General features: G+C 36.4%; 1 protein-coding gene across 4 annotated transcripts in view; it reads left to right on the top strand.

Moving 5' to 3' along the window:
• The window catches only part of LOC135202953 (uncharacterized), a 58,970-nt gene that overhangs the window by 33,053 nt on the left and 917 nt on the right, over positions 1-25,000 (top strand). For 2 of the 4 annotated variants that reach the window (XM_064232455.1, XM_064232454.1), the window contains exons 2-3: positions 22,771-23,612; positions 24,821-25,000. The exon at positions 24,821-25,000 is cut by the window's right edge and continues 917 nt beyond it. In XM_064232455.1, coding sequence (XP_064088525.1) covers positions 22,780-23,612; positions 24,821-25,000 — 1,013 coding nt within the window. In that variant the 5' untranslated portion in view covers positions 22,771-22,779. Of the gene's footprint in view, positions 1-5,711; positions 5,775-6,768; positions 6,997-22,770; positions 23,613-24,820 lie in introns of those variants that run through there. The other 2 variants (XM_064232453.1, XM_064232452.1) reach the window with 2 other exon arrangements.

Genomic DNA, 25,000 nt, shown 5'->3' with positions numbered 1-25,000 from the left:
GACGCCACGCTGCAAATAACCTTAAGTATTGCCTACAGTGCACTGCGTGAGGTGCACTGACGACACTACTTGGGTTAAAGGCGGCCATACACGTACGCGACTGGCGCGAACCGGTCAGTCTTTAACGTGTATGGGGGCTATTGATGCCAGTTGTGTCGAGCCAGTACTGCCTGTCCCGTCGTCATTTCAGCATGTTGAACTGACTGGCGCGTCGCGACTATCGCGGCGGGTTTTGGGGAGGACTGCGGCAAAGTTTCAACATGTACAATACCTTAATTCCCCGTGGGAGTCGGGGCAGTACTGCTGTTGTGAAAGGATGTTGCAGTCAGTCAAGTATTTATCTCACGATTTCATTCTGATTTTTTTGGACCTGTACATAGCACTACCGTGCTTTTGGAAAATACGAAGTTCGGATTATTCCAATCAAGTAAAAAGACAAGCAGCGTATGAGCAATTACTGGAATTATGTAAAAAAAAAAAAAAAAATAGATAAAGATGCAAACAGCATTTGTGAAAGCCAAAACTGCCAGCCTTTCATAAAACATTTTAAAGGATAAACGTGGCGATAAAAACATTAACATTCTTAAACGACTGTGAATTTCACTAGTAAAACATTTGAGAGGAAATCTGTCCATAGTGATCGATATCACACCGTTCATCGATATTCAAATTCATTCATCTCCAAAGTCAACTTAGATTCCTGTTATACGAAGTAAAGTATGTTTAAGAATGATGCATTCCATATCACCTTGAGAGAGAGAGAGGGAGAGAGAAACATTCTGAAATGCAGGTAAACCTTTGGGTAGGTTAAATAAAATGAAAAAGCTGAAAAGCATATTTTATATTCAGAGGTCCTCCTAAACTATATGAATGGATTCCGTTACCCGTTACTGTACCTGAAACAACAATCAAAATAAGGAACACCCCAGTCATCATCAGTCATTCTTGAATAACTTCTACAATCTTCCGGGTTATTTTCCTTTAATTCTTTCATTTAAGTCATATGGTAAAACCTCTCTATTAGCCATGGTTTCACCCATACTTTACGATTTTTCTTGCATATTTCATGCTCGTATTCGTCTTGCAGGAGTCTATTATCATTATTGCACTTATCTTCCTTTTACTTGGTGCCATGATTTAAAAACACTCACCATATCAGGACTGAAAGGAACATGGCCACTGCATATTAACTCTGCCCTCTCAAAATATGCCTAGAGCAAGTCCTCTGCGTGTATGGGCAACACCCAAGCCCAAGCGGACTGGAGCGCGAGCTAATCCCGGCAGGACAAACCCCATGCCAGTCGCGTACGTGTATGGCCGCCTTATATAAAGCAGAAGCAGGCGAATAGAGGCAGACGAAGTAGCTTTCATGTTGCAAACAATCCTAAAATGTTCTTGATATTTGGAAATTCTTATTTAATAACGTTTCCTTCTGCCGTTCGTTACTTGCGTTCTGCTTAAGATTGGGTTCATTATATATATATATATATGATATATATATATATATATATATATATAATATATATATATATATATATATATATATATATAAGACTCGTAATGGCCAAATGATATACTTTGATGCGACAACCAAAATGTGTAAATACTCTTATGTTACCCACATTTTATCAATATTTCGTATTTTCAGAACTCGTGTGGAAAACACAATGACTCACGTAACAGACAGGGAGAACCTGCTGAATGCCATTCATGTATTATTAAACTTTTTTTTTATGATTAACACTTACCTCTCGTAATCTGAGACCACGAACACGGAGTTTGGTGAGGGAAGCCACAAGCTCTAGGGTCATCCAATTATATCTGACCCTCGTAGTGTTTACTCCCTGGATGACGAATTCCTTGTGTGTTTATTGGTTGTTCATCCGTGATTACACAATAATTTGTTCCTTAATCATTCCCTCTGTCTACTATGAAGTCTCGTGAAATTTACTTGGTCACAAATAAAACTGGGCATCATCGCCCAATGCGGGCTAAGTACTCATTGCAAGAAACATTTTTGAAGGAAAAAGAGATCTAAGAATATTTTCCATAAGTAAGGCTATAGACTTCACAAGGTCCCCAGCTGTTAAAGGACGGATTTATCAATACTCCTGTCCTGTATCTATTTCAAACGAGCTCCCGCTCTGTCACCAAAGGCCTGAGTCAGATACCCAGCTCAATGCCCAGCGGAGAGGGCATGAAGCCCATGCTCTTGGAGAAGGCTGAATGTACATCATTCTCTTATTGGCAGTTATCAACCTTGTAAAACCTGGGAGTCGAGGGGCAATAAAGTTCAAAAGCGGATGTGACGTCAGCTCCTTTCCCAATCCGTAGGTCCTAAGAGGCAGGTGAATGTCAGCTGGTTAAGCAGAAGTTAGTAGAAACTGGCAAGGAAGTTTTCGCATATTCCTCAGGACACGACGTAGGGCGTGGAATATACGTAGAGTTTTTCTGGTGTCTTTGGAAACCTCCATTTGTACTCTTACATGGAATATATATATATATGCATATATATATATATATATATATATATATATATATATATATATATATATATATATATATATATAGCATATATATATATATGCATATATATATATATATATAGACTGGTAAAAATGTTCTGTTACAACAGAATTCCATCTAATAAAAGGAGCCCATAAAAACACCAAAATATATATAGAGAAAAGTACGAGTCAAATGATGGAATCGGCCTTAATAAAAGAGAGGCAGGTAAAGAACATCTCAGAAGGAGCATGGATTTCAGATACGATCGACAAGATTTTCATTCAACCAACGCTTAAGATGAAAGGAAGATTATCAGCGGGGGTGACCTAAATTGGCTTGCCTGTGGATGGACCTCTGGTATAAAATACCACCTTTTCTGTAAACTTTTCTCATTCATCTACCTGAAAAGGGAGACAGCAGTCTCTGAAATATAGTACTTTTCTCTCTCTGTTTTGGTATTTTTATGGGCTCCTTTTATTATATATATATATATATATATATATATATATATATATATATATATATATATAACAGACGTTGTAATGCAGCTATATGATGCAAAATCCTACGTATAGTTTTTACACACATACACACACATATAAATAAAAGTTAATTCGAAACCCCGACTATTTGATGAAAAATCTTACGTATATTTATTACACACATACAAATGTATATAAAAAATCAATTCGAAACCCCACTTTCAGTGAAGTTCAGCAATTGAAAACTGTGAAGAAGAAAAAAGATATTCCCCAGATTATTATAAATAATTATGATGATAATCAGAATTGTATGAGCTTCGACACCGAGGAAGTGACAGTGCATCAATGTTAAACAATGAAGACTGATTTCGTAATAGTCATCGTCATTAACAGAACTGATAATTTAATCAGCACAGGCAATGATGGTAGCAGTAATGAAATACGCGCAGAGTAGAATGAGAGATATAAGAAAGTTAATATAATTAGGAACTATCCCAATTATATCTAATTCGCAGAATTCAATCTAATCCCCTTTTCAGGAGACTGTGATATTTCTCAGAGTAATTACTAACTGGAAACTCTTCTTCCCTCAGTTGACGATTAACGTTATTTGCAACACTGCAGAGGATGCAATTAAATGGCACAGTATCAATTAGGGATGATATTACGAGAGGCAACGTTCCGTTTGTCACGTGAGAGAGGGACTAAGAAATTCGGGACATTTCTTTCCAAAGTTTAATGGATTTTGGGAGAAATTTATGAAGTCTGGATGGCATCTTGAAAGTTTCATGGATTTTGAGAAAAATTAAGGAATTCTGGACGGCTTCTTTAAAGTTTTATGGATTTTGAGAAATGTTAAGGAGTTCTGGATGACTTCTTAAAAGTATTATGGATTTTGAAAGAAATTAAGGAATTCTGGGTTTCTTAAAAGTTTTATGGGTTTTGAGAAAAGTTAAGGAGTTCTGGATGACTCCTTAAAAGTTTTATGGATTTTGAGAAAAATTAAGGAATTCTGGATGACATCTAAAAAGGTTTATGGATTGTGAGAAAAGTTACAGAGTTCTGAAAGACTTCTTAAAAGTTTTATGGATTTTGAGAAAAGTTAAGGAATTCCGGATGGCTTAAAAGTTTAAAGATTTTGAGAAATTCTGGACTTTTTTCCAAGTTTAATAGATTTTAAGGAAAATTAAGGAATTCTGGATGACGTCTTAAAGGTTTTATGGATTTTGAGAAAACTCAAGAAATTCTGGATAATTTTTTTCATAAAGCATTAATGGGTTTTGAGAAAAATAAAGATATTCTGGAATTTTTGTTTTAAAGTTTAATGGATTTTGAGGAAAAATAACGAACTTTGGACGGTTTCTTTTGAGAACTGCCAAAATCCATTAATCTTAAGAAGCTGTTCAGAATTCCTTAATTTCTCCCAAAATCCATTTAACTTTGAAAAAATTGTCCAGAATTTCTTGATTTTTCTCAAAATCCATAAAACATTTAAGAATCTGTCCAGAGCTCCTTATTTTTTCCTCAAATTCCATTAAACTTTCAGAAAAAAATTGTCCAGAATCTGGATTTTTCTCCAAATTCATAAAACTTTCAAGAATTCCTTCATTTTTCTTAAAATCCATTAAGATTTTAAGAAAACTTTTCCCAAAATTCTTGATTTTTCTAAAAATCCATAAAATTTTCAAGAATCCGTCCAGAATTCCTTAGAAATCTGGACGGATTCTTGAGTTTTATGAAACTGGAGAAAAATAAAGATATTCTGGACAATTGTTTAAAACGTTTTTATTGGAATTTGAGGGAAAAATAAGGAAAACTGGACAGCTTCTTAAATGTTTTATGGATTTTGAGAAAAGTCAAGAAATTCTGGACAATTTTTTTCAAAGTTTAATGGATTTCGGGAGAAATTAAGGAACACTGGACAGCTTCTTAAATGTTTTATGTATTTTGAAAAAAGTCAAGAAATTCTGGACAATTTTTTTCAAAGTTTAATGGATTTCGGGAGAAATTAAGGAATTCTGGACAGCTTCTTAAAAGATTAATGGATTCTGGCAGTTCCAAGCCGTTGCATTTAGCTCGTACCAGAATGAGATGCATTTATAAGAGGGGGAAGTTTACGCTTGTACCTCCACTAGGGGTGATTACGAGTAAATACAATGAATTACACAGAGACGGAAATTAAATTTTACTGAGAGAGAGAGAGAGAGAGTTGAATCTGTGAAGGTTAAGAGGAAGCAAGATATGTCTTGTTGAGACGAAAATTAAAATCTACGAGGAGAGAGAGAGAGAGCCTATAAACTATTTTTACTGAGGAAGATAGAATACGAATCCTGTACATTTACCGAAGTTGTTAGAAAGGAAGAAGAGAAGTTAGGTTAAAAGGACATTCAAACATTGGTAAAGAGAGGGAGGGAGAGTATACATTCACTATTTAAGTCATCTCTATGTAGCATATATAAGTACAAACAAATCTCTCTCTCTCTCTCTCTCTCTCTCTCTGCTCTCTCTTCTCTCTCTCTCTCTCTCTCTCTCTCTCTCTTCTCTCTCTATATATATATATATATATATATATACACGCACACATACACACTCATACATACATACTAGTTTGAAAATGGCGCTCCGCCTGCGTGACGTAGCTAAACCGGACACATCCGACACATGTTCGTAACGTAGTCCGAGACAAAGGTTTAAATGAAATCAGCATCCATCCAGTATTACTGAGTATAGAGTGCGCCCTACTGCAGTGTTCAGTTTGTGCTCAAAGTTCCTCGTAGTGAACTAGTAAGTAAAATCGTTAACTCCTTTTTTTATAGTGGAATCGTATTCACGCTCTCATTACCTACTCTTTATATAACACCTAAAACTGCATATTTTGATTAAAAAAAATTGACGGATTAAAACGTGTCATTTTAGCCTTGTTGAATTTGTAATAACTGACGCTGGATGCATTGACATATGTCAGGAATAGACAAATATCTATTAATGTTGGCAAATAACCGTTTTCTGCTAGCTGCAAGTGCACCAAGAACGCACCCGAAGTATGGTTATCGTACATTCACGTGATAGGTATTAGATGATGACGTCATGCTGAATCATTTTGAACTGTCAAAAGAAAAAAAAAACAACACAACAACTGATTTGCTTGACTTTTGATGGCAAATACATAAAACCGATTGATTTAACTAGGGATGATTTATAATTATTTTTTTTGTTCTATATAACAGTAGTAATAGATGATGTTATTATGGCCTTTCAGTAACTAGGATGGGAGTCGGTTTGCATAATAATCTACGACACGCACTCAAGAACCTCACTGTTACCTTCCAGTTGGGAAAACATGTCGTACAGCTCTAAAAGTATAAATCATATAATACGGATATGGTTAATGTCGATACCCATTAAAATAGTCCATATATTCTTGTCTACCAATAAACGTTTTATTGAGAACTTACTGTTTATGATTATTGTCTATTTGTTAAAAGTACTCTGTATAATCAGTGGTTCCAACGCTACAAGGGCCTTATAATGGGTGACGGCCGTGTTCATGGCATGCCCTTGCTTAGGGAACAGTTGCCAAGACGAAAACCAAATTAGTTATCGAACATTTTCAAAATATTTTACCCAGCGTAGGTCTTTTTATGTAATAGAATATATTTGAATAAGATCTGTAATTACGATAAAAAGAAAGAAAGAAAAAAAAACCGCTGGATAATGTACACGAAGAAAAAAAAATGAAAAGCATCTTGCTTATGGAGCGAACGGCGGCAGTTGCCAGTTTGGTGTTATGTCTGTGAATTTGTAGTACGAACGAGCTTCAGTGGTCGCTTGCTGTCACTTCTACAGTCAGCGTGTTTGTTTTTGTGTTTTGGTTGTTTGTCTACTTAATAGGAATGTTTCGGCATTATATTAGCTAAACAAGAATGGCTTTAGTACCTGCGATGGGTTGAAATTACGTTCACTGCGTCGTCTTGGTGACCAAAGTTCTCCAGAGAGGTTTGATGAGGCAAGTTCCATGTTGTTGTTTTGGCTCTCTCTCTCTCTCTCTCTCTCTCTCTCTCTCTCTCCTCTCTTCTCTCTCTCTCCTCTCTCTCTCTTATCTGGCAGACACTGCCGTGGAGATGCAAGTTTTGCCAATACCCTTTCATAGCATGATAATTTGCAAAATGATTTGATAACATAGGCCCATACTTCAGTTAACATAGGCCTATACTTCAGTCCTAGCCTACGTCCTTGGCAAATGCATTGATAAGGAAAGATAGTATTAACAGTAATAGCAACGACTAGTTTTCTAAGTATTGCTCTTTCAATAATCCCTCAGTGAAATAGTTGTGACACGGAATCCTTTTTAGCAATGAACCGTGAATGTTGTCGAATGAAGGTTTGCCAGATGGCGTGTGGTGGAGCCATCAGCTGATGTTTGCAAACAAAGACCAAAGGTACCAGACGTACGATGTTGAGTGTGAATTTTGTTTCGTATGTTTTCTTACTATAATCAGCTGTTTCTTTTCATTTTCTTTTTCGGGAAATGCTAGAAATACATTCACATTACAATCTTGTGCATTTCTGTATTTGAATAAATGAAATATCTGAAGTAAAATATTTCTAATTTGATTAGGCAGAGGCACACAAATCCTTGCAGCCAAACTTGCATGATGACAGTGATGTTAATGGTATAAATTAAACTTAAATTTGGTGTTAAGACACGGAAGTGCTTAATTTTGTTTTGCTATATAACTTACGTTCATGAAGAAAAATGTTTTTGCATCATTTAAAGCGAGAGAGAGAGAGAGAGAGAGAGAGAGAGAGAGAGAGAGAGAGAGAGAGAGAGAGAGAGAGAACATTCCAAATCAAATGCATACGGCATCCAAACATTGACGAGTAATCGGTTTATCCGAGAGTATGAAATAATGATAATAGTATTTTCATTTCTCTTGCAACCAATGCAACGTAAATGGATTACCATTATGAATTAAAGCTCATTAATGAATTTCCAGCTGCCGAATCATTCATGGGCATCTTATAACTCATTACATACTCTTAGAACAACCCTAACGTGTTTTATCTGGCTTCCTCGTAATTAAGTGAAGCCTCGTAGCTGTCTACAGGGAGGGATATAGTACACGTTATCCGCTGCTCAGTTAAAGCCTTGGACTGTCTCCTCTGTTTCACAAGGGCTTGGGAAGGATGGGTATTATTCTTCACGATTATAAATCGAAAAATGCATTGGGTATTTCACGGGTACTGACATAATGAAGTACGAAGAGATTCGTTTTCTGTATTAACAAACTTGTGCTCTATAGCAATCCCAACTGCTTGATCGATCTAGATGAAATTTTGCACGCGGCCCTCATTTGACCCCAGGAAGGTGTTAGCTTAGGTTTGAACCCCTTACCCTTTAACCCCCTGCCCCCCCCCCCCCTCCCTTCGCCCATGCATCTTCCCTTTGAAATTAATGTGGTATATACACTCTACGGTTCTTCATACCTCATTTTATGTACTTGAGACCATTAGAAATATAATATTGAAATTATTTTCTTTCCTGTGATTAATAATGTATTAAGGTTTGAGCTTAGGTTTAGTGGGGTGTGTTTAGGTTTAGTTGGGGGTTGTGTTCAGGGTTTGTGTGTGTGTTTAGGTTTATTGGGGTGGCATTTAAGTTTAGTATGAGGGGTGCTTTGTTTAGTGGAGGATGTTTTTAGGTTTGGTGGGATGGGTGTATAGGTTTAGTGGTGGATGTGTTTATGTTTATGTATTTTAGTTTAGTGGTGGTTTGTTTAGTTTGAGTGTGGGGATGTGCTTAGGTTTAGTGGGGGTGTTTCGATTAAGGGGGTTGTTAAGGTTTAGTGGGAAAGTGTTTAGCTTTAGTTGGGTGTGTTTACGTTTAGTGGAAGTGCATTTAGGTTTAGTTGGTGGTGTGTGTTAAGGTTTGGTGGGAGGGGTGTTTAGGTTCAGTGGACAATGTGTTTAGATTTAGTTGGGATGTTTAGGTTTAGTGGGTGTGTTTTGATTTAGTAGGGGTGTTTCAGTTTAGTGGGCGTGTGTTTAGGTTTAGTGGGGTGTATTTCAATCTAGGGCATGTTTAGGTTTAGTGGCGGGTGCTTCGGTCCAGCGAGGACATGTTAATCAAAACCCCACTACGACTATGTGTCATTCAGAGTTTTCCCGAGCAATGCCGGGTTGTCAATTAGTATATATATATATATATATATATATATATATATATATATATATATATATATATATATATATATTACTCATATGCAGATTACATTCAGGATTGTCAGTCACATTGACGAAGGCACGGAATGAGAGGCAAACAAACAGCTCAGACATTCAATCTTTGGTCATTTAAAAATCCGTCTGGCTGACAATCTCCAGTTATTAGAATCCCTAATATTCATTTGGACGAAGCCGTAGGGACCTTTTGTCCCGGAGACCTTGAAATAAAAATGTTAGCGTTTCATTTTCTGCCAAATCGAAATTTCAGTCCGGCAACTACTACACGGAATGAAGACGTCAAATCCTCTCTCTCTCTCTCTCTCTCTCTCTCTCTCTCTCTCTCTCTCTCTCTCTCTCTCTCTCTTTTGTTAAAGAAAGTAGTTCATTCTATCGCAAAGCCACTTGCAATATTATTAAGGCAAAGTGTAGATACAGGCAAGATTTATGATGAGCACAAATTAGCATATATCACCCCTACTTTCAAAAGTGGATCAAGACTAGAGGCAAGTAATTATAGGCCTGTGAGTCTAACATCACATATTATGAAAGTGTATGAAAGGGTAATGAAGAAAAATATTATGAAACATTTAATAAAAAAATAATTTGTTTAATATAGGACAACACGGTTTCGTACCCGGAAAAAGTACACAAACCCAACTGTTAGTCCACCGTGAGAACATATTCAAAAATATGAAAAGCGGAAATGAAACAGATGTGGTTTATCTAGACTTTGCAAAAGCTTTTGACAAAGTAGACCATAATATATTAGCAAAGAAAATTAGAAAACACAATATCGTAGATAAAGTAGGAAGATGGTTAAAAGAATTTTTACACAACAGAAAACAGATAGTTATTGCAAACGATGAGAAATCGGATGAAACCAAGGTAATATCCGGTGTGCCACAAGGTACGGTGCTAGCTGCAATATTGTTTGTTATTATGATTGAAGACATAGACAGTAATGTTAAGGATTCGGTAGTGAGTAGTTTCGCTGATGACACAAGAATAAGTAGAGAAATTACTTGTGATGAAGATAGGAACGCTCTACAAAGAGACCTTAACAAAGTATATGATTGGGCAGAGGTAAATAGGATGGTATTTAACTCTGATAAATTTGAATCAATAAATTATGGAGACAGAGAAGGAAAGCTATATGCATATAGGGGACCTAATAATGAGACAATCACAAATAAGGAAGCAGTTAAAGACCTTGTGTGATGATGAATAGAACATGTTATGCAATGATCAAATAGCCATTCTGTTGGCAAAATGTAAAGCAAAAATGGGAATGTTGTTACGGCACTTCAAAACAAGAAAAGCTGAACACATGATTATGCTTTATAAAACATATGTTCGTAGTCCACTTGAATATTGCAATATGATATGGTACCCACACTATCAAAAGGATATTGCACAAATAGAGAGTGTACAAAGGTCCTTTACAGTTAGAATAGAAGAAGTTAAGGACCTAGACTACTGGGAAAGACTACAATCCTTAAAATTATATAGTCTAGAAAGGAGAAGAGAACGCTACATGATAATTCAGGCATGGAAACAGATAGAAGGAATAACAGAAAATATCATGGAACTAAAAATATCAGAAAGAGCAAGCAGAGGTAGATTAATAGTGCCCAAAACTATACCAGGAAAAATAAGGAAAGCACACAGGACATTAATCCACTACGCACCAGCATCGATAATGCAGCGTCTATTCAATGCGTTGCCAGCTCATCTGAGGAATATATCAGGAGTGAGCGTAGATGTGTTTAAGAATAAGCTCGACAAATATCTAAACTGCATCCCAGACCATCCAAGATTGGAAGATGCAAAATATACCGGAAGATGTACTAGCAACTCTCTGGTAGACATTAGAGGCGCCTCACACTTAGGGACCTGGGGCAACCCGAACGAACTGTAAGGTCTCTCTTTCAGATTTCTCCCTTCATTTGCCGTAGTATTATTATCATTCAGAAAAGACTTCTTTCCATAAAAAAAAATAAATGGGTAGTCAAGATTAGGTCGTTTGTTGACATGTGATGTGAAAAAGAGTTGAACTTCTCCAAAGTAGTATAGAGAGAGAGAGAGAGAGAGCCATTTACTGACTTGTATTTTGAAAGGGAAATGTGGGCCTGATTTAATATCAAATATGGAGCAGAGGTGTTAGTTGATAAATGAATAAATGTACGTATCCGTTAGTGAACCATGAGAGAGAGAGAGAGAGAGAGAGAGGAACCCTGATCTGACTTATTTTTTTAAGGAGAAATATGGATTTTATTCAGTGTCACATATAGAACAGATGTATAAACTGGTAAATGAATAAATAGATGTATCCATTAGTAAACCATGAGAGAGAGAGAGAGAGCGCAACCCATTGGCCATTACCTCGTCTCCTCATCTCCGTGAATGTTGATCAAGGCGCAAGTTGGGCTCTATAGAACAATTGTCGACGACCAATCAGGACTGATTACCCAAACTCCGAGAGGTTTAATCATTCACAGACCCGGCTCACTTGTCAGTTATTACTGAAGGGGAGAGAGAGAGAGAGCGAGAGAGACTTGAAGGTTACTTAGTGATAGATGTAAAACTTGAATCACAGACAAACATCTGTTAATAAATGTTTGAAATACAGGGTGACTGGGAAATTAAACAGAAAGTTTGTAATTATTGGGAGAAAAGTTTAAGTATTTGCTCTCTAAGGATTGGGAGATCAGTTTACCTAATCATCAGTAAACAGTTAAAAAAAGTGCAGAACCAGTTAGTCCACAACCTAACTGATTATGATATTTATTTTTGAAAAGAAAATAATATATATATATATATATATATATATATATATATATATATATATATATATATATATTTGTGTGTGTGTGTGTGTGCGCGTGTGCTTTTACCTTGGAGAGAGGCAGAGAATGAAAGTGGGAATGCAATCATTACAAAAAATATCTAGCAACAGCTTAGCAGAGGCTCTCTCTCTCTCTCTCTCTCTCTCTCTCTCTCTCTCTCTCTCTCTCTCTCTCCTCTCTCTCTCTCTCTCTTCTCTCCTCTCCAGATTGTAGGATTTTCTTCCCTGCTTTGAACCCGAGAAGCTGAGGTCAGTCATTTTCAGATGTTTTCCCTGAAGTGGAATTATTACTCAGCTTTTTGATGACTGAGAAACTCTATTTTCATTTTCTTCCTGATAAAATTGACTGTCAAATCACAATGTCTAGTTGCTCACTCTTTAAGCAAAATCGTTTAACTTTTCACTGATGACTTCCATCACTTGCTTTCTTATTGACATGTAAATTTGTATATCAATAATTTTCTTCTTTACTCTTTTTGAAAAATAACTTATGAACTCTGTCCCTCATAGTTAGCTTAGTTGGTTCCCATTCAAATGAAGGGATCTGTTTGTGCACCTTTTCACACAAACATTGTCCCCGTAGGGAGATAATGATGTAAGTACACCTCTTGAGGCGGTTCACTGTAGGCGTTACGTAAGGTTCTTTGTAGCGTCCCCCTCGGCCCGTAGCTGCAACCCCTTTCTTTCCTTTTACATTACCTTCGTTCATATTCTCTCTCTTCCATCTTACTCTCCACCCTCTTCTGACAATTGATTCATAGTGCACCTTCTTTGAGGTTTTCCTCCTGTGACACAGTTCAAACCTTCTGACCCCCAATTTCCCTTTCAGCGCTGAATGACCTCATCAGTCCCAGCGCTTAGCCTTTGGCCTAAATTTTTGTATTCCATTCCATTCCACACAAACGTTATATATATTTGGTTATTATAGATCAGTGACCCGTGGATGCATTCCAGGAAGAAGAAAAAAACACTGAACTCTTTACTTGTCCAAAAATATACATCATTCCTCTCATTTTCAAAATCCTAAGCCTCTTTTTTTTCCAAATATGAAAAGCGCATCTTTTGTTAGGATCGAAATCATTTCCATTCTGTTTCGCATAATGAGTTTTTTTATTCGTTTATTTTTACTCGTGAACGTGAAAGGCCATAGGGCCGTATCATACTCCCTTGCAAGGATTCTCTTTATGCATATTTTTTTTCTCATCCAACACATATACAATTAGTTTTCATCGTATCTTTGGAGATGCAAGATTAGTCGTCGTCAGCTGCTCTCCCTGCCTTTAATAATAATAATAATAATAATAATAATAATAATAATAATAGTAGTAGTAGTAGTAGTAGTAGTAGTAGTAGTAGTAGTAGTAGAAGTAGCGCACATAGTTAGAAAAGTAATGGACTCCTAAGGAGGCAGGATGCAACCCGGAACCCCACACTATATATATATATATATATATATATATATATATATATATATATATATATATATATATACATATACAATATAATATATGAAACCGGGTCAAATAAGATTAATAAGGTGACTGTGATAGGAAAAAAATAATATAATAATAATACTAAATATTATTATTTTATTAAAATTAATGGCAGAATTCACAGAATTGATTTTATAAAAAGTTCTTTCAATTCTCCTTATGATTTGAAAGAATTTTGTTGAAATCAATTCTGGGAATTATGCCAATATTTTCAGTAAAACGTGTTTGAAAGAAGGTCTGTTTCCAGATACACAGATATTATTATTATTATTATTATTATTATTATTATTATTATTATTATTATTATTATTATTATTATTATTATTGTTGTTGTTGTTGTTGTTGTTTGTTGTTGTTGTTGTTATAACCCAAAAGTGCCTTAACTTCTTCCTTATGGACTTCAGAGCAGCAAAAGCCGGGTCATAACTTCTGCTTCCCCGGACGAGAGAGAGAGAGAGAGAGAGAGAGAGAGTGTCCCAAAAAGGGGCACCAACGGCCTCTCGGACGGAGAGACCCAAGTTGGACACTTCTATTAAAACTTGGACTTCGCCAGGGAAACAATTTCGACGTTATTATGGAATTGTCTCGTCCCACGAGAGTTTATGAGACGGTGGGAGTTCGGGAGGTGCACACAAACACACAATCTCTCTCTCTCTCTTTCTCTCTCTCTTATCAGTAAAAGGAATAATCTGTTACTGCGATGAAGCTAATCGTGCGTATTATTATTACCAAATGATGTCCATTAGTTGGTATATGTTCATTTCATTTCACAACCAGGGCCATATCTGTCTGCCGGAGCGACATTTGCATTATGTAATGTGATATCTTCCTTTAATGTTAGTCTATTGGCGGAAGGCTATTTGCAATGTCACTTACTTTTCGGAAGGCTATTTGCAGTGTCATCAACATTTTTGGATGAATATTTACAGTGTCATTGCTGTTTTTGGGAAGACTATTTGCAATGTCATTGCTATTTTTGGGAAGGCTATTTGCAATTTCATTGCTATTTTTGGGAAGGCTATTTGCAATGTCATTGCTATTTTGGGGAAGGATATTTGCAATGTCATACTATTTGGGAAGGCTTTTGCAATGTCATTACTATTTTTGGGAAGGCTATTTGCAATGTCATTACTATTTTTGGGAAGGCTATTTGCAATGTCATTGCTATTTTTGGGAAGGCTATTTGCAATGTCATTGCTATTTTTGGGAAGGCTATTGCAATGCATGCTCATTTTTGGGAAGGGGCGCATATTGGCAATGTTCATTACTAAATTTTTGGGGGAAGGCTATTTGCAATGTCATTGTTACTAGTTTTTGGGAAGGCTATTTGCAATGTCATTTGCTATTTTTGGGAAGGCGGGTATTTGCCAATGTCATTGGCTAATTTTTGGGAAGGCTATTTGCAATGCATTCTATTATTGGGAAGGCCATTGCAATTTGGGTCAATACTTATTTTTGGAAGTGCTAATTTGCGGTAATGTCATTTGCTATTTTTGGGAAGGCTCATTTGCAATTGTCATTGCTATTTTCTGGGAAGGCTATTTGCAATGTCCGTTGCTACTTTTGGGAAGGCTTTATTTTCTTGCAATGTCATTGCTATTTTTGGGAAGGCTATTTGCAATGTCATTGCTATTTTTGGGAAGGCTATTTGCAATGTCATTGCTATTTTTGGGAAGGCTATTTGCAATGTCATTGCTATTTTTGGGAAGGCTATTTGCAATGTCATTGCTATTTTTGGGAAGGCTATTTGCAATGTCATTGCTATTTTCCGAAGATTATTTGCAATGTATTTTTTGCGGAAAACTACTTGCAACGTCACTGCTATTTTTTTAAAATATTATTAGCAAAGTATATGATATTTTTTAATGCCATTTTACAATACACTCCCCAATAGCTTTCGTTAATGCTAATATCCCCCCCCCCTTCCCACCCCTGCCGAACTAAACACATATTGGAAAGGTGTTTCTCTCTCTCTCTCTCTCTCTCTCTCTCTCTCTCTCTCTCGTGTTTGATGTGCACAAACACGTTATCCGTCTCTCAGTCCAATGACTTCCGATGCTTTTACGCAAATTATATCTCCCTGACATTTAGGATTGTGTCTTCATTTTCGTTATCTATTTTTTAAATTTTTTTTCACGCGTCGAACGGTGAAAATTTTCCTTTTTTTTATGAAGACTTTTCGTGCACCGGATTTTTCTTTCGTTATACCTCTTTTGATTCGTTGTTGTTATACAAGAATATTTTTACTTACTGCCTGTATTTGGTTCTTAGGAGTAGAGCTATATTTCTTCATTACTCCCATTCTCTAGTTTTCCCTATGTATGAAGTTTTCTTTCGTTATCCCCCTTTTTCGTTGTTGTTATATATTGTTGTTGTTATACTTATTGCCCCTATTTGTTTCTTACTAGTAAAGCTTTATTTCCTTGTTGTTGTTCCCATTCTGGTAGTTTTCTGACATATATCCTTTTTGTTTTTCTTTACCCCATATTTTTTGTGTGTTATATATTCCTTTTACTTATTGCTTGTAGTACCTATTCCTTTCCTATGAGTAGAGCTTTATTTCCTCATTATTCCATTCTCGTATTTTATTAACGCATATTTTATCTTTTTTTGTATATTTTCATTTATTACTTTCATGTTTGTTATTTGTTCTTATTTGTTCACCTCTCTGCTTTCTGTTTTCGACTGTGGGTATCTTATATCTTGGAACCTTCTTTAGTAAGTTAATGGCCTCATAAACTATGAATAACTGCAAATTTTTCATTGTGATGATAATAATAATAATAATAATAATAATAATAATAAAATAATAATAATAATAACAGTGAAAAGTTCTCCTAATTATGATATAAACAGTCAAATGACTGACACAAAATAAGTCCAATCCCGTGCCATCAGTGCACCTGACGCCGTGCACTGTAGGCATTACTTAAGGTTCTTTGCACTGTCCCTTCTGCCCCCAGCTGCAACCTCTTTTTCATTCCTTTTACTGTACCTCTGTTGAAGTTATCTCTCTTCTATCTTACTTTGCACCTAACAATTGTTTCATAGTGCAGCCTCTCCATTTTCCTTTTCAGTGTTAAGTGACCTCATAGGTCCCAGTGCTTGGCATCAGGCTTAAGTCTCATATTACAGCTCCATATAAGTCCAGCGTTAACACATCTCATAACTATCATAGATTCACATCAACCGTGCATCTGATGTCTGGGCCAGTCCCTTACGACGCTCCTGATTGGCTGCTGATAAGCCAATCACAGGGCTGGAAACTCCCAGTCTCTCTCGAGAGAGCTCACATAGGCAGGATGTATGTTCTCCCTCTCCTGAATGATGCGTCTTTCAAAAGTATCCCTCAGGAGAGGTGGAACATACATCCTGCCTATGAGAACTCGAGAGAGAGACTGCGAGTTTCCAGTCCTGCGATTGGCTTATCAACAGCCAATCAGGAGCGTCGTAAGGGACTGGCCTAGACATCAAATGCACGGTTGATGTGAATCTACTGTAGTAAGAAAGAGCGTGTGGATTTTCATTCATAATATCGTGTGGTTCTCTACGGTCGACAGACTTACTGAGTACCAGCGCCGATTACTAAATGGTTCGTGGTATCAGAATCCATCTTTCAGGGTTGGCAATGATTAAATCAAACTGATTTAATCAAGTGATTAAGTCACTGATTTTCTCATTTAAAAAAATCATGATTTTTTAATTTTCATTTTTTTATTTGAAAGCAATCAAATTGAAAAATATGGTTTGGAGGTTAAGAAAAATTTAACCATAACTGTGCTGCTTTCTTAACTTTATGAAGTTTTAAATGCGTTCAGATTTCGTTTCGTTGGGTTAATCATTCTTTTCTTTATTATTATTATTATTATTATTATTATTATTATTATTATTATTATTATTATTATGATGCAGCAATCCTTTTCAACAAGACTTGTTTAAAAGAGGGTCTACTCCCAAGATATATTATTATTATTATTATTATTATTATTATTATTATTATTATTATTATTATTATTATTATTATTTCGTGAAGGCATGCAATTTCCCTCACTAATTTCTCGTGTTTATTTTCAGTTTTATACTTTAACCTTAACTCACATTCTTTTTTAATAGTCATATCTCTTCTCACCGTCCGTCAGTGGAACTTGCCATTCATCTTTATATGGTTTTAGCTAAATCGTTAATATCTCTTTTAACTGATGTTTAATAAAATGTACAATTCTCTTAATTCCCTCTATTCTTCCCATTTGGGTACTCTTAATATCTATCCTCTCTGTTATTTCAAAAACCTTCCATTTCTCCCTCCTACATTTTTAGAAAAGTATTGTTGCCCGATGTTAATTTGGAATGAAGTCTAGAAATGTGCCATTTCTCTGGATTATCATTTCAAAAACCTTCCATTTCTCCCTCCTACATTTTTAGAAAAGTATTGCCGTCCAATGTTAATTTGGAATGAAGTTTAGAAATGTGCCATTTTTCTGAATTATCATTTCAAAAACCTTCCATTTCTCCCTCCTAGGTTTTTAGAAAAGTATTGTTGCCCGATGTTAATTTGGAATGAAGTCTAGAAATGTGCCATTTCGCTGAATAATCATTTCGTAAAATCATAGTTTCTCTTCGTTTCCTTTTCAAAGGCTTCGTAGCTCTCTCATCGTTCTCTCAATCAGGTTCCCGTCGTTCCTTTGGACAGTCGGCCATAAATCCTGGAATTTTGCTGCCTCGTTATGCAACCTTCCTGCACTGAAGGTAAAAATGGAATGAAAATCCTAACGTGACTTTATGAAGTCCCGAAGGTCCTTCTGCTTTGAGGCCTTAACAGACAAGGAGGAGGAGGAGGAGGAGGAGGAGGAGGAGGAGGAGGAGGAGGGCGGAGGAGGAGGAGATATCCTCTCTCTGTAGTCCCCCGGTTTATCCAAACTGTCACAATACTCAGCTTGGAACGAGGTAATGAGTATTTCAAGGGGTGCCCATTAAAACAGATTATTCCAGCCTTTGATGCTCTTAATGTAGGTTAGAGGGGTCTCTTTGCCTTGAAGTCGAGACTCGTCAGATTTTGTTTAGCCCGTTTTGGGCCCGAGTGAATGGGCGGGATGGTCGCCCCCGGGTATTGTAAGACGAATAATCCCCAGAATTCTCAACGGGACAGAGACAAAATTCGTTCCTGTCGATGTGGCCTGAAGGGCGCCTTTTTGTTGTTTGTTCGTGCGTAACTGTAACGTTTTCTTTTCGTCAACCTACCGCGTTCCTGTTTTTAATTTTACCTAATGTGAGGATACTTCTTACTTGTCGTAGATAAACCTTTTCATGTCACATTACTATTATCTGTCACCTTTCATATATGAAGTTGAAGTATCTGTCACCTTTCATATATGAAGATGAAGTTGAGGTATCTGTCACCTTTCATATATGAAGTTGAAGTATCTGTCACCTTTCATATATGAAGATGAAGTTGAAGTATCTGTCCCACCTTTTCATTTTATGAAAGATGGAAGTTTGAAGTATCTGTCACCTTTCATTAATATGAAAAGAATATGTGAAGAAGTATCTGTCACCTTTCATGTAATTGAAGATGAAGTTGAAGTTAATCTTGTCACCTTTTCATATATGAAGTTGAAGGTATTCGTTCACCTTTCATATATGAAGTTGAAAGTAATCTGTCCACCTTTTTCATATAATTGAAGATGAAAGTTGAAGTTAATCTGTCACCTTTCATATAATGAAGAATAAGTTGAAGTTTAATCTTCCACCTTTCATTATAATGAAGAATTGAAGTTTGCGGTATCTGTCACCCTTTTCATATTATGAAGATGAAGTTGAAGTATCTGTCACCTTTCATATATGAAGATGAAGTTGAAGTATCTGTCACCTTTCATATATGAAGATGAAGTTGAAGTATCTGTCACCTTTCATGTATGAAGATGAAGTTGAAGTATCTGTCACCTTTCATATATGAAGATGAAGTTGAAGTATCTGTCACCTTTCATGTATGAAGATGAAGTTGAAGTATCTGTCACCTTTCATATATGAAGATGAAGTTGAAGTATCTGTCACCTTTCATATATGAAGATGGAAGTTGAAGTATCCTTGTCACCCTTCATATATGGAAGATGAAAGTTGAAGTATTCTGTCACCTTTCATGTATGAAGATGAAGTTGAAGTATTTCTGTCACCTTTTTCATATATGAAGATGAAGGTTGGAAGTATCTGTCACCCCTTTCATATAGAAGTTTGAAGATTAATGTCCCTTTAATATATGAAGATGAAGTTGAAGTATCTGTTCACCTTTCAATATATTGAAGATGAGTTGAAGGATCTGTCACCCCGTAATATATGAAGTTGAAGTTCTGTTCCCACCTTTTCATATATGAAAGATAAGTTGAACGGATTGATCTGTCACCGTCATATATGCAAGAGAAGTGAAGTATCTGTCACCTTTCATATATGAAGATGAAGTTGAAGTATCTGTCACCTTTCATGTATGAAGATGAAGTTGAAGTATCTGTCACCTTTCATATATGAAGATGAAGTTGAAGTATCTGTCACCTTCAGGTATTGAGATGAAGTTGAATATCGTCACCTTCAATATAATGAAGATGAAGTTGAATATCTGTCACCTTTCTATATGAATGAAGTTGAGTAATTCTGTCACCCTTTCATATAATGAAGTGAAGTATCTGTCCCCTTTCATATAATGAACTATGAAAGTGAAGTATCTGTCACCTTTCATATATGAAGATGAAAGTTGAAGTATCTGTCACCTTTCATGTGATATGAAGTTGAAGTTCTTTCACCCTTCCAATATAAGTGAGTTTGAGTAATTAACTGTCACCTTTCAGTATGAGATGAGTTGAGGTAATCTGCACCTTTCCATAAACTTAATGAAGGATGAAGTGAGATCTGTCACCCTTCATATATGAAGATGAAGTTGAAGAGCTTTTAACCTAACATCCATTATGTGAAGAAATTTAATGTTTGAAAATTGTAGCAATCATCTTTTAAAGTTACCTAGCATGAAAAAATTTAGGCCTTTTCACTACTTATAACTAAACATTTGTCAGGTTTCTGCTGCCCATCATAACTAGTAACTGACATTCTTTTTTTTTTTTTAATCCGACATTTCATTGCAAAATTTTAACATGACAAAAATTCATGTTGACTTGAGTAGTATAGTAGATTCACATTAACCATGCATTTGATGTCTACGCCAATCCCTTACGATGCTCCTGATTGGCTGTTGATAAGCCAATCACAGAGCTGGAAACTCTCAGTCTCTTGAGAGAGTTCACATGGGTATGATCTATGTTCCGCCTCTCCTGAGGGATACGTTTGAAAGACGTATCCCTCAGGAGAGTTGGAACATACATCCTGCCTATGTGAACTCTCTCGAGAGACTGAAAGTTTCCAGCCCTGCGATTGGCTTATCAGCAGCCAATCAGGAGCGCCATAAGGTACGGGCCTAGACGTCAAATGCACGGTTAATGTGATTCTACTATGGCTAACATTCTTTTGATTTCACCATACATTGAAATTAATGAGTCCCTGTATGGTGCGCTTCATCAGTCAAGCTGGTATTCTTACATTTAGGGTTTAAACCATTCATGTTCAATAGCCACAATATTGGTAAAGTACTTTCCTACCCACCTTTCATGTATAAAAATGGAGCATCTTTAGGAATCTTTGGCCAGATCTGATTTCTATGATTTAAGTAAAATGGTAATTTGATCTCCCCTTTTTAAAGTAATCTAAAATTCGTTTTGAGACTTGAAGTAGAACAGTTTTGTATTTCTGTATCACCGGGTAATGTGATTTTTTCTCTTCATTGTCCCCTTCTGTATGTACGTGCAGAATAACTGCCGTGGTATCCGACTTAGACCAAATTATTAGTTGAGAAATAGGCAGTAGGCTGCTTAAGCACTTCTAAATGAATAGTGTGCGTATCATTCTGTAGATTTTTCTTAAAAGAATATTTGACATCGTTGGAAAAGTATATTCTTAGATTCCCATTGTCAGATATAACCAACCGAGTACAGAGTACAATTGATGTACAAAATGAAGCTTGGTTGTAAAGTCAATAAATATTGTGTGGAAGCTGTGAACTTAGTGGTCAATTGATTTGGTCAGTCCATATTGCTCACGTTCAGAGATGGGCTCCATAGCGCAACTGCTTTGAAGTTTTCTTCTTGATACAGCTTTTGAACCTGTTGCTCCCAGCTCTTAGCCTTTGGCCTAAATTTATTATATCGTATCTGTCTATCCACCCGTTACTGGGAATTCTCTGTCTTCCTCTTTATTTCCAGTCATTAGAACCTGCCTCATTGTAACAATAGAATTTATGTTTACTCTGCTATTAGTCTTCTTAAATGTCTTTGTTTTATTTATATATATATATATATATATATATATAATATATATATATATTATAAGATTTCATATGTTCTCTCGACCTATTAAGTTTTTTCTATTTAATACAGCGTTCGAAAGTTCTTAAATTTTGGCAGTAATCGACTCTAAGCTTTCTTTTCAATGCACTTGAGAAATCTACCATCTATATTATATCACATTCTGTTTTATATGTATGTATGTATGTATGAATGTATGTATGATGTATGTATGTATGTAATATATATATATATATATATATATATATATATATATATATATATATATATATATATGTACTGTTAAGAATATTGTTGACCTATTGGGAGGCTAGCTTCTGAATTAAATTGTTTAATGGACAGTGTTAATTGTGATTTTTTCCGTTATTAGAATATATCTTGCTTGTCCATCTTGGTTGAACTGAGGTATCTGTTTTAATGAACAGTAAAAAATGAATTAAATTTTCTTTTTTACCGATCACAGTTTAATGTTTCATTTTATCCACACTCCCACCTGGCACATAGTTATTATACCCTAGCATTTATTTACACGAAATAATAATATATGTCTCCATAAGTGTGACCTTACTTAGGTGATGAGATTGGTGTCATACGTGTGTCAATTTAGTTATGTCAAGTGTAGCGTTGAAATTTTGGAAAGTTAAGCTAAATGAAACAATTGTTCCCGAATGCAGATACTTCAGTGCAAGAAGGTCCAGCATAATATTTTCTCTTGAGCTACCTTGCAAGCTCTTGTGATCCAAAATTAGATCCAGTCTCCTAAAGATCCCACTTTTCCTCGTGAAAGCGTATGAGTAACATCACGCCATATATATTTACAGGAAAAAATCATGGGCCCAGAAGGAAGCGTGTGTAGCATCTGCTCTCAAAAGTATGACAGTGACCACACTCCCTGGAGGCTCTCCTGTGGCCACACCCTGTGTTCAACTTGTATGGACGAAAGTCTCTTCGAGGAGGGTCCATGTTCTAAGTGTGTGATTCAGCAGCCGTGTGTTTCCTCTTCCTCAGGATGCCCTGAAAAGGGTTTAGAAGATGGTGCAGGAGACAGTAAGTTTGTGGTTGAGGGGAACGTGAAGGCAGATCAAAGTTCGGTTACATCTGGGAGCTCAGAAGAGCCTGAATGTTTAGGCCATGATATATCGAGTGTTTGTTCTAAGGAATCGCCCCTACTGGATACTGAGGATGACAGAGAGTCGTGCTGCACGAACAACAGTACGGAAGTCACACAGATCGCCTCCGGTAGGTCAACGGACTCGTCAGATACTGACGAAACTTCCCAGTCCCTCAGCGAGACGGAAAGTAAAACAGCGGGTAAAAATGATTCTGCAGAAAACTGGAAACAAGAGGACGTCAAACTGATAGACGAAAAAATAGTGATGTTGAGAGAGATTCAGTCACAAATGACCGAGTTAATGAATCAAAGGCCAGTACTATCACAAGTCCAGGGAGCGCCAATTTCTTTGTCAAACGTCCCCGAACGCGAACTCCGGGCGAAGGGGAAAATTCAGGAAATAAATGACTTAGTTTCTTCTTTGGAAAATTTGAAAGTGGAGGTTCAGTTTGCCAAGCTGTCATCCATCATTTCCGATGCCAAAAAGGAAGTCAGCCAAGTGCAGTCGACTATCAGGCAGCGCATTGAAAATGAGATGGGCAAGAAGGAGAGGTAAATAATATTAGTTTTTAGTTTCATCGGTTTGACGCTCTTTTCTGCATTTCTGTTTACACATGCAAACACAAAAGTCACACACCTCACCACACACACATTTATTTCCAACATTTGCTTCCCGAGAAAAGAAAGGATCATGAATACAGCCACACTCATACCTAAACTCTGAATCGTGGATGAGTAACTTTTCCGGCAAACTTACTTCCACAGCTCTGCCTGCTTACAGACAAGCTCTCCAGGAACACGTACACTGCGCCTCTCACCTTTATCTTGCACGTGCTCTCTCGCTTCCTGTGTATCGAGGTCTCTCCTGTCCAATGCATCTTATCCTGGTTTAGTTCTGTTTGTTATTTATCATTGGATAATACTCTTTTATTTTATGAAACATTGTAATAGTAAGTAATCTCTCCAGTTCCCTTAAATAAGGAATATGTTTCGTCTCATAGTTTTACCCTGTTCTTAATATTTACCTTTGTAAAAAGAGATTAAAATTATCAGTGGAAGTTGGGTAGGTACGTTTGAGGAGGTAAATATGAATGTAATTTATGTGACAAACAATTGGATGCCGGCTTTATGTACCTATCAACTACTAAAACCATGTGTATATTATAGGTATCTGAATCACCGTGTTCATAAAAGCGCATATATTTCAATACCTAACCTCAAACCTCTATTTAGTTTATTTCATATATCTTTGTAGTAAGTTCTCATGGGAACGCTGAGCTGAATTAGGAAACTCTTGACACAAATAACTTAGACTTTTTATAACTCCTTTTAATATTCACTGTTGACCCTTATGTCAGTTTGTGGTGGAAATCTTAAACATATAGAAAGGTCTGTCCACCTGTCATTTTAAGAGATGAAGTTCATGCAACATATACTTATATAAATTAAAAACAGAAATAATTAGTTCCTTAGGAGTTGGTTTACTATTTACGTGAATTCAGATTTAGCTTTGTGATCTTACAACCCTGTATGGAGATATGTTTGAATTGTACTGTATTTAAAAAAAAAAAAACAGCCGTTCTGCATTTCTTGAGCTCAGATCCCCCCTTTTGCTGCATGGCAGCCGTGAAAGCTGTTATTTTAGTAAAATTATCTATGTTTACGTATCAACAAACCTTAGACTTATCATGTCCTAACTTTAACGATATGGAAATGAAAATGATTAAGGGTTCTTTTTGCCTTTTCCTTTTCCCAAACAGCAGGAGGCCTGGACCCGATATTTCCGGTCACGGAGAACCAGGCAGTACTCTCAACAGACTGACCAATGAGCGACTGCAAGTCAAGTATGCGCCAGTTATTGGTGAGGACAGCGCCATTCGGGATGGGAAGTCAACGGACGTCTTTATGCAGAACCTGTCCCTGACTGAAGGGGACGAACT

The sequence above is a fragment of the Macrobrachium nipponense genome, chromosome 33, assembly GCF_015104395.2.
Source record: "Macrobrachium nipponense isolate FS-2020 chromosome 33, ASM1510439v2, whole genome shotgun sequence".
NCBI classification, from domain to species: domain Eukaryota; kingdom Metazoa; phylum Arthropoda; class Malacostraca; order Decapoda; family Palaemonidae; genus Macrobrachium; species Macrobrachium nipponense.
This window is presented reverse-complemented; position numbering and strand designations above follow the sequence as displayed.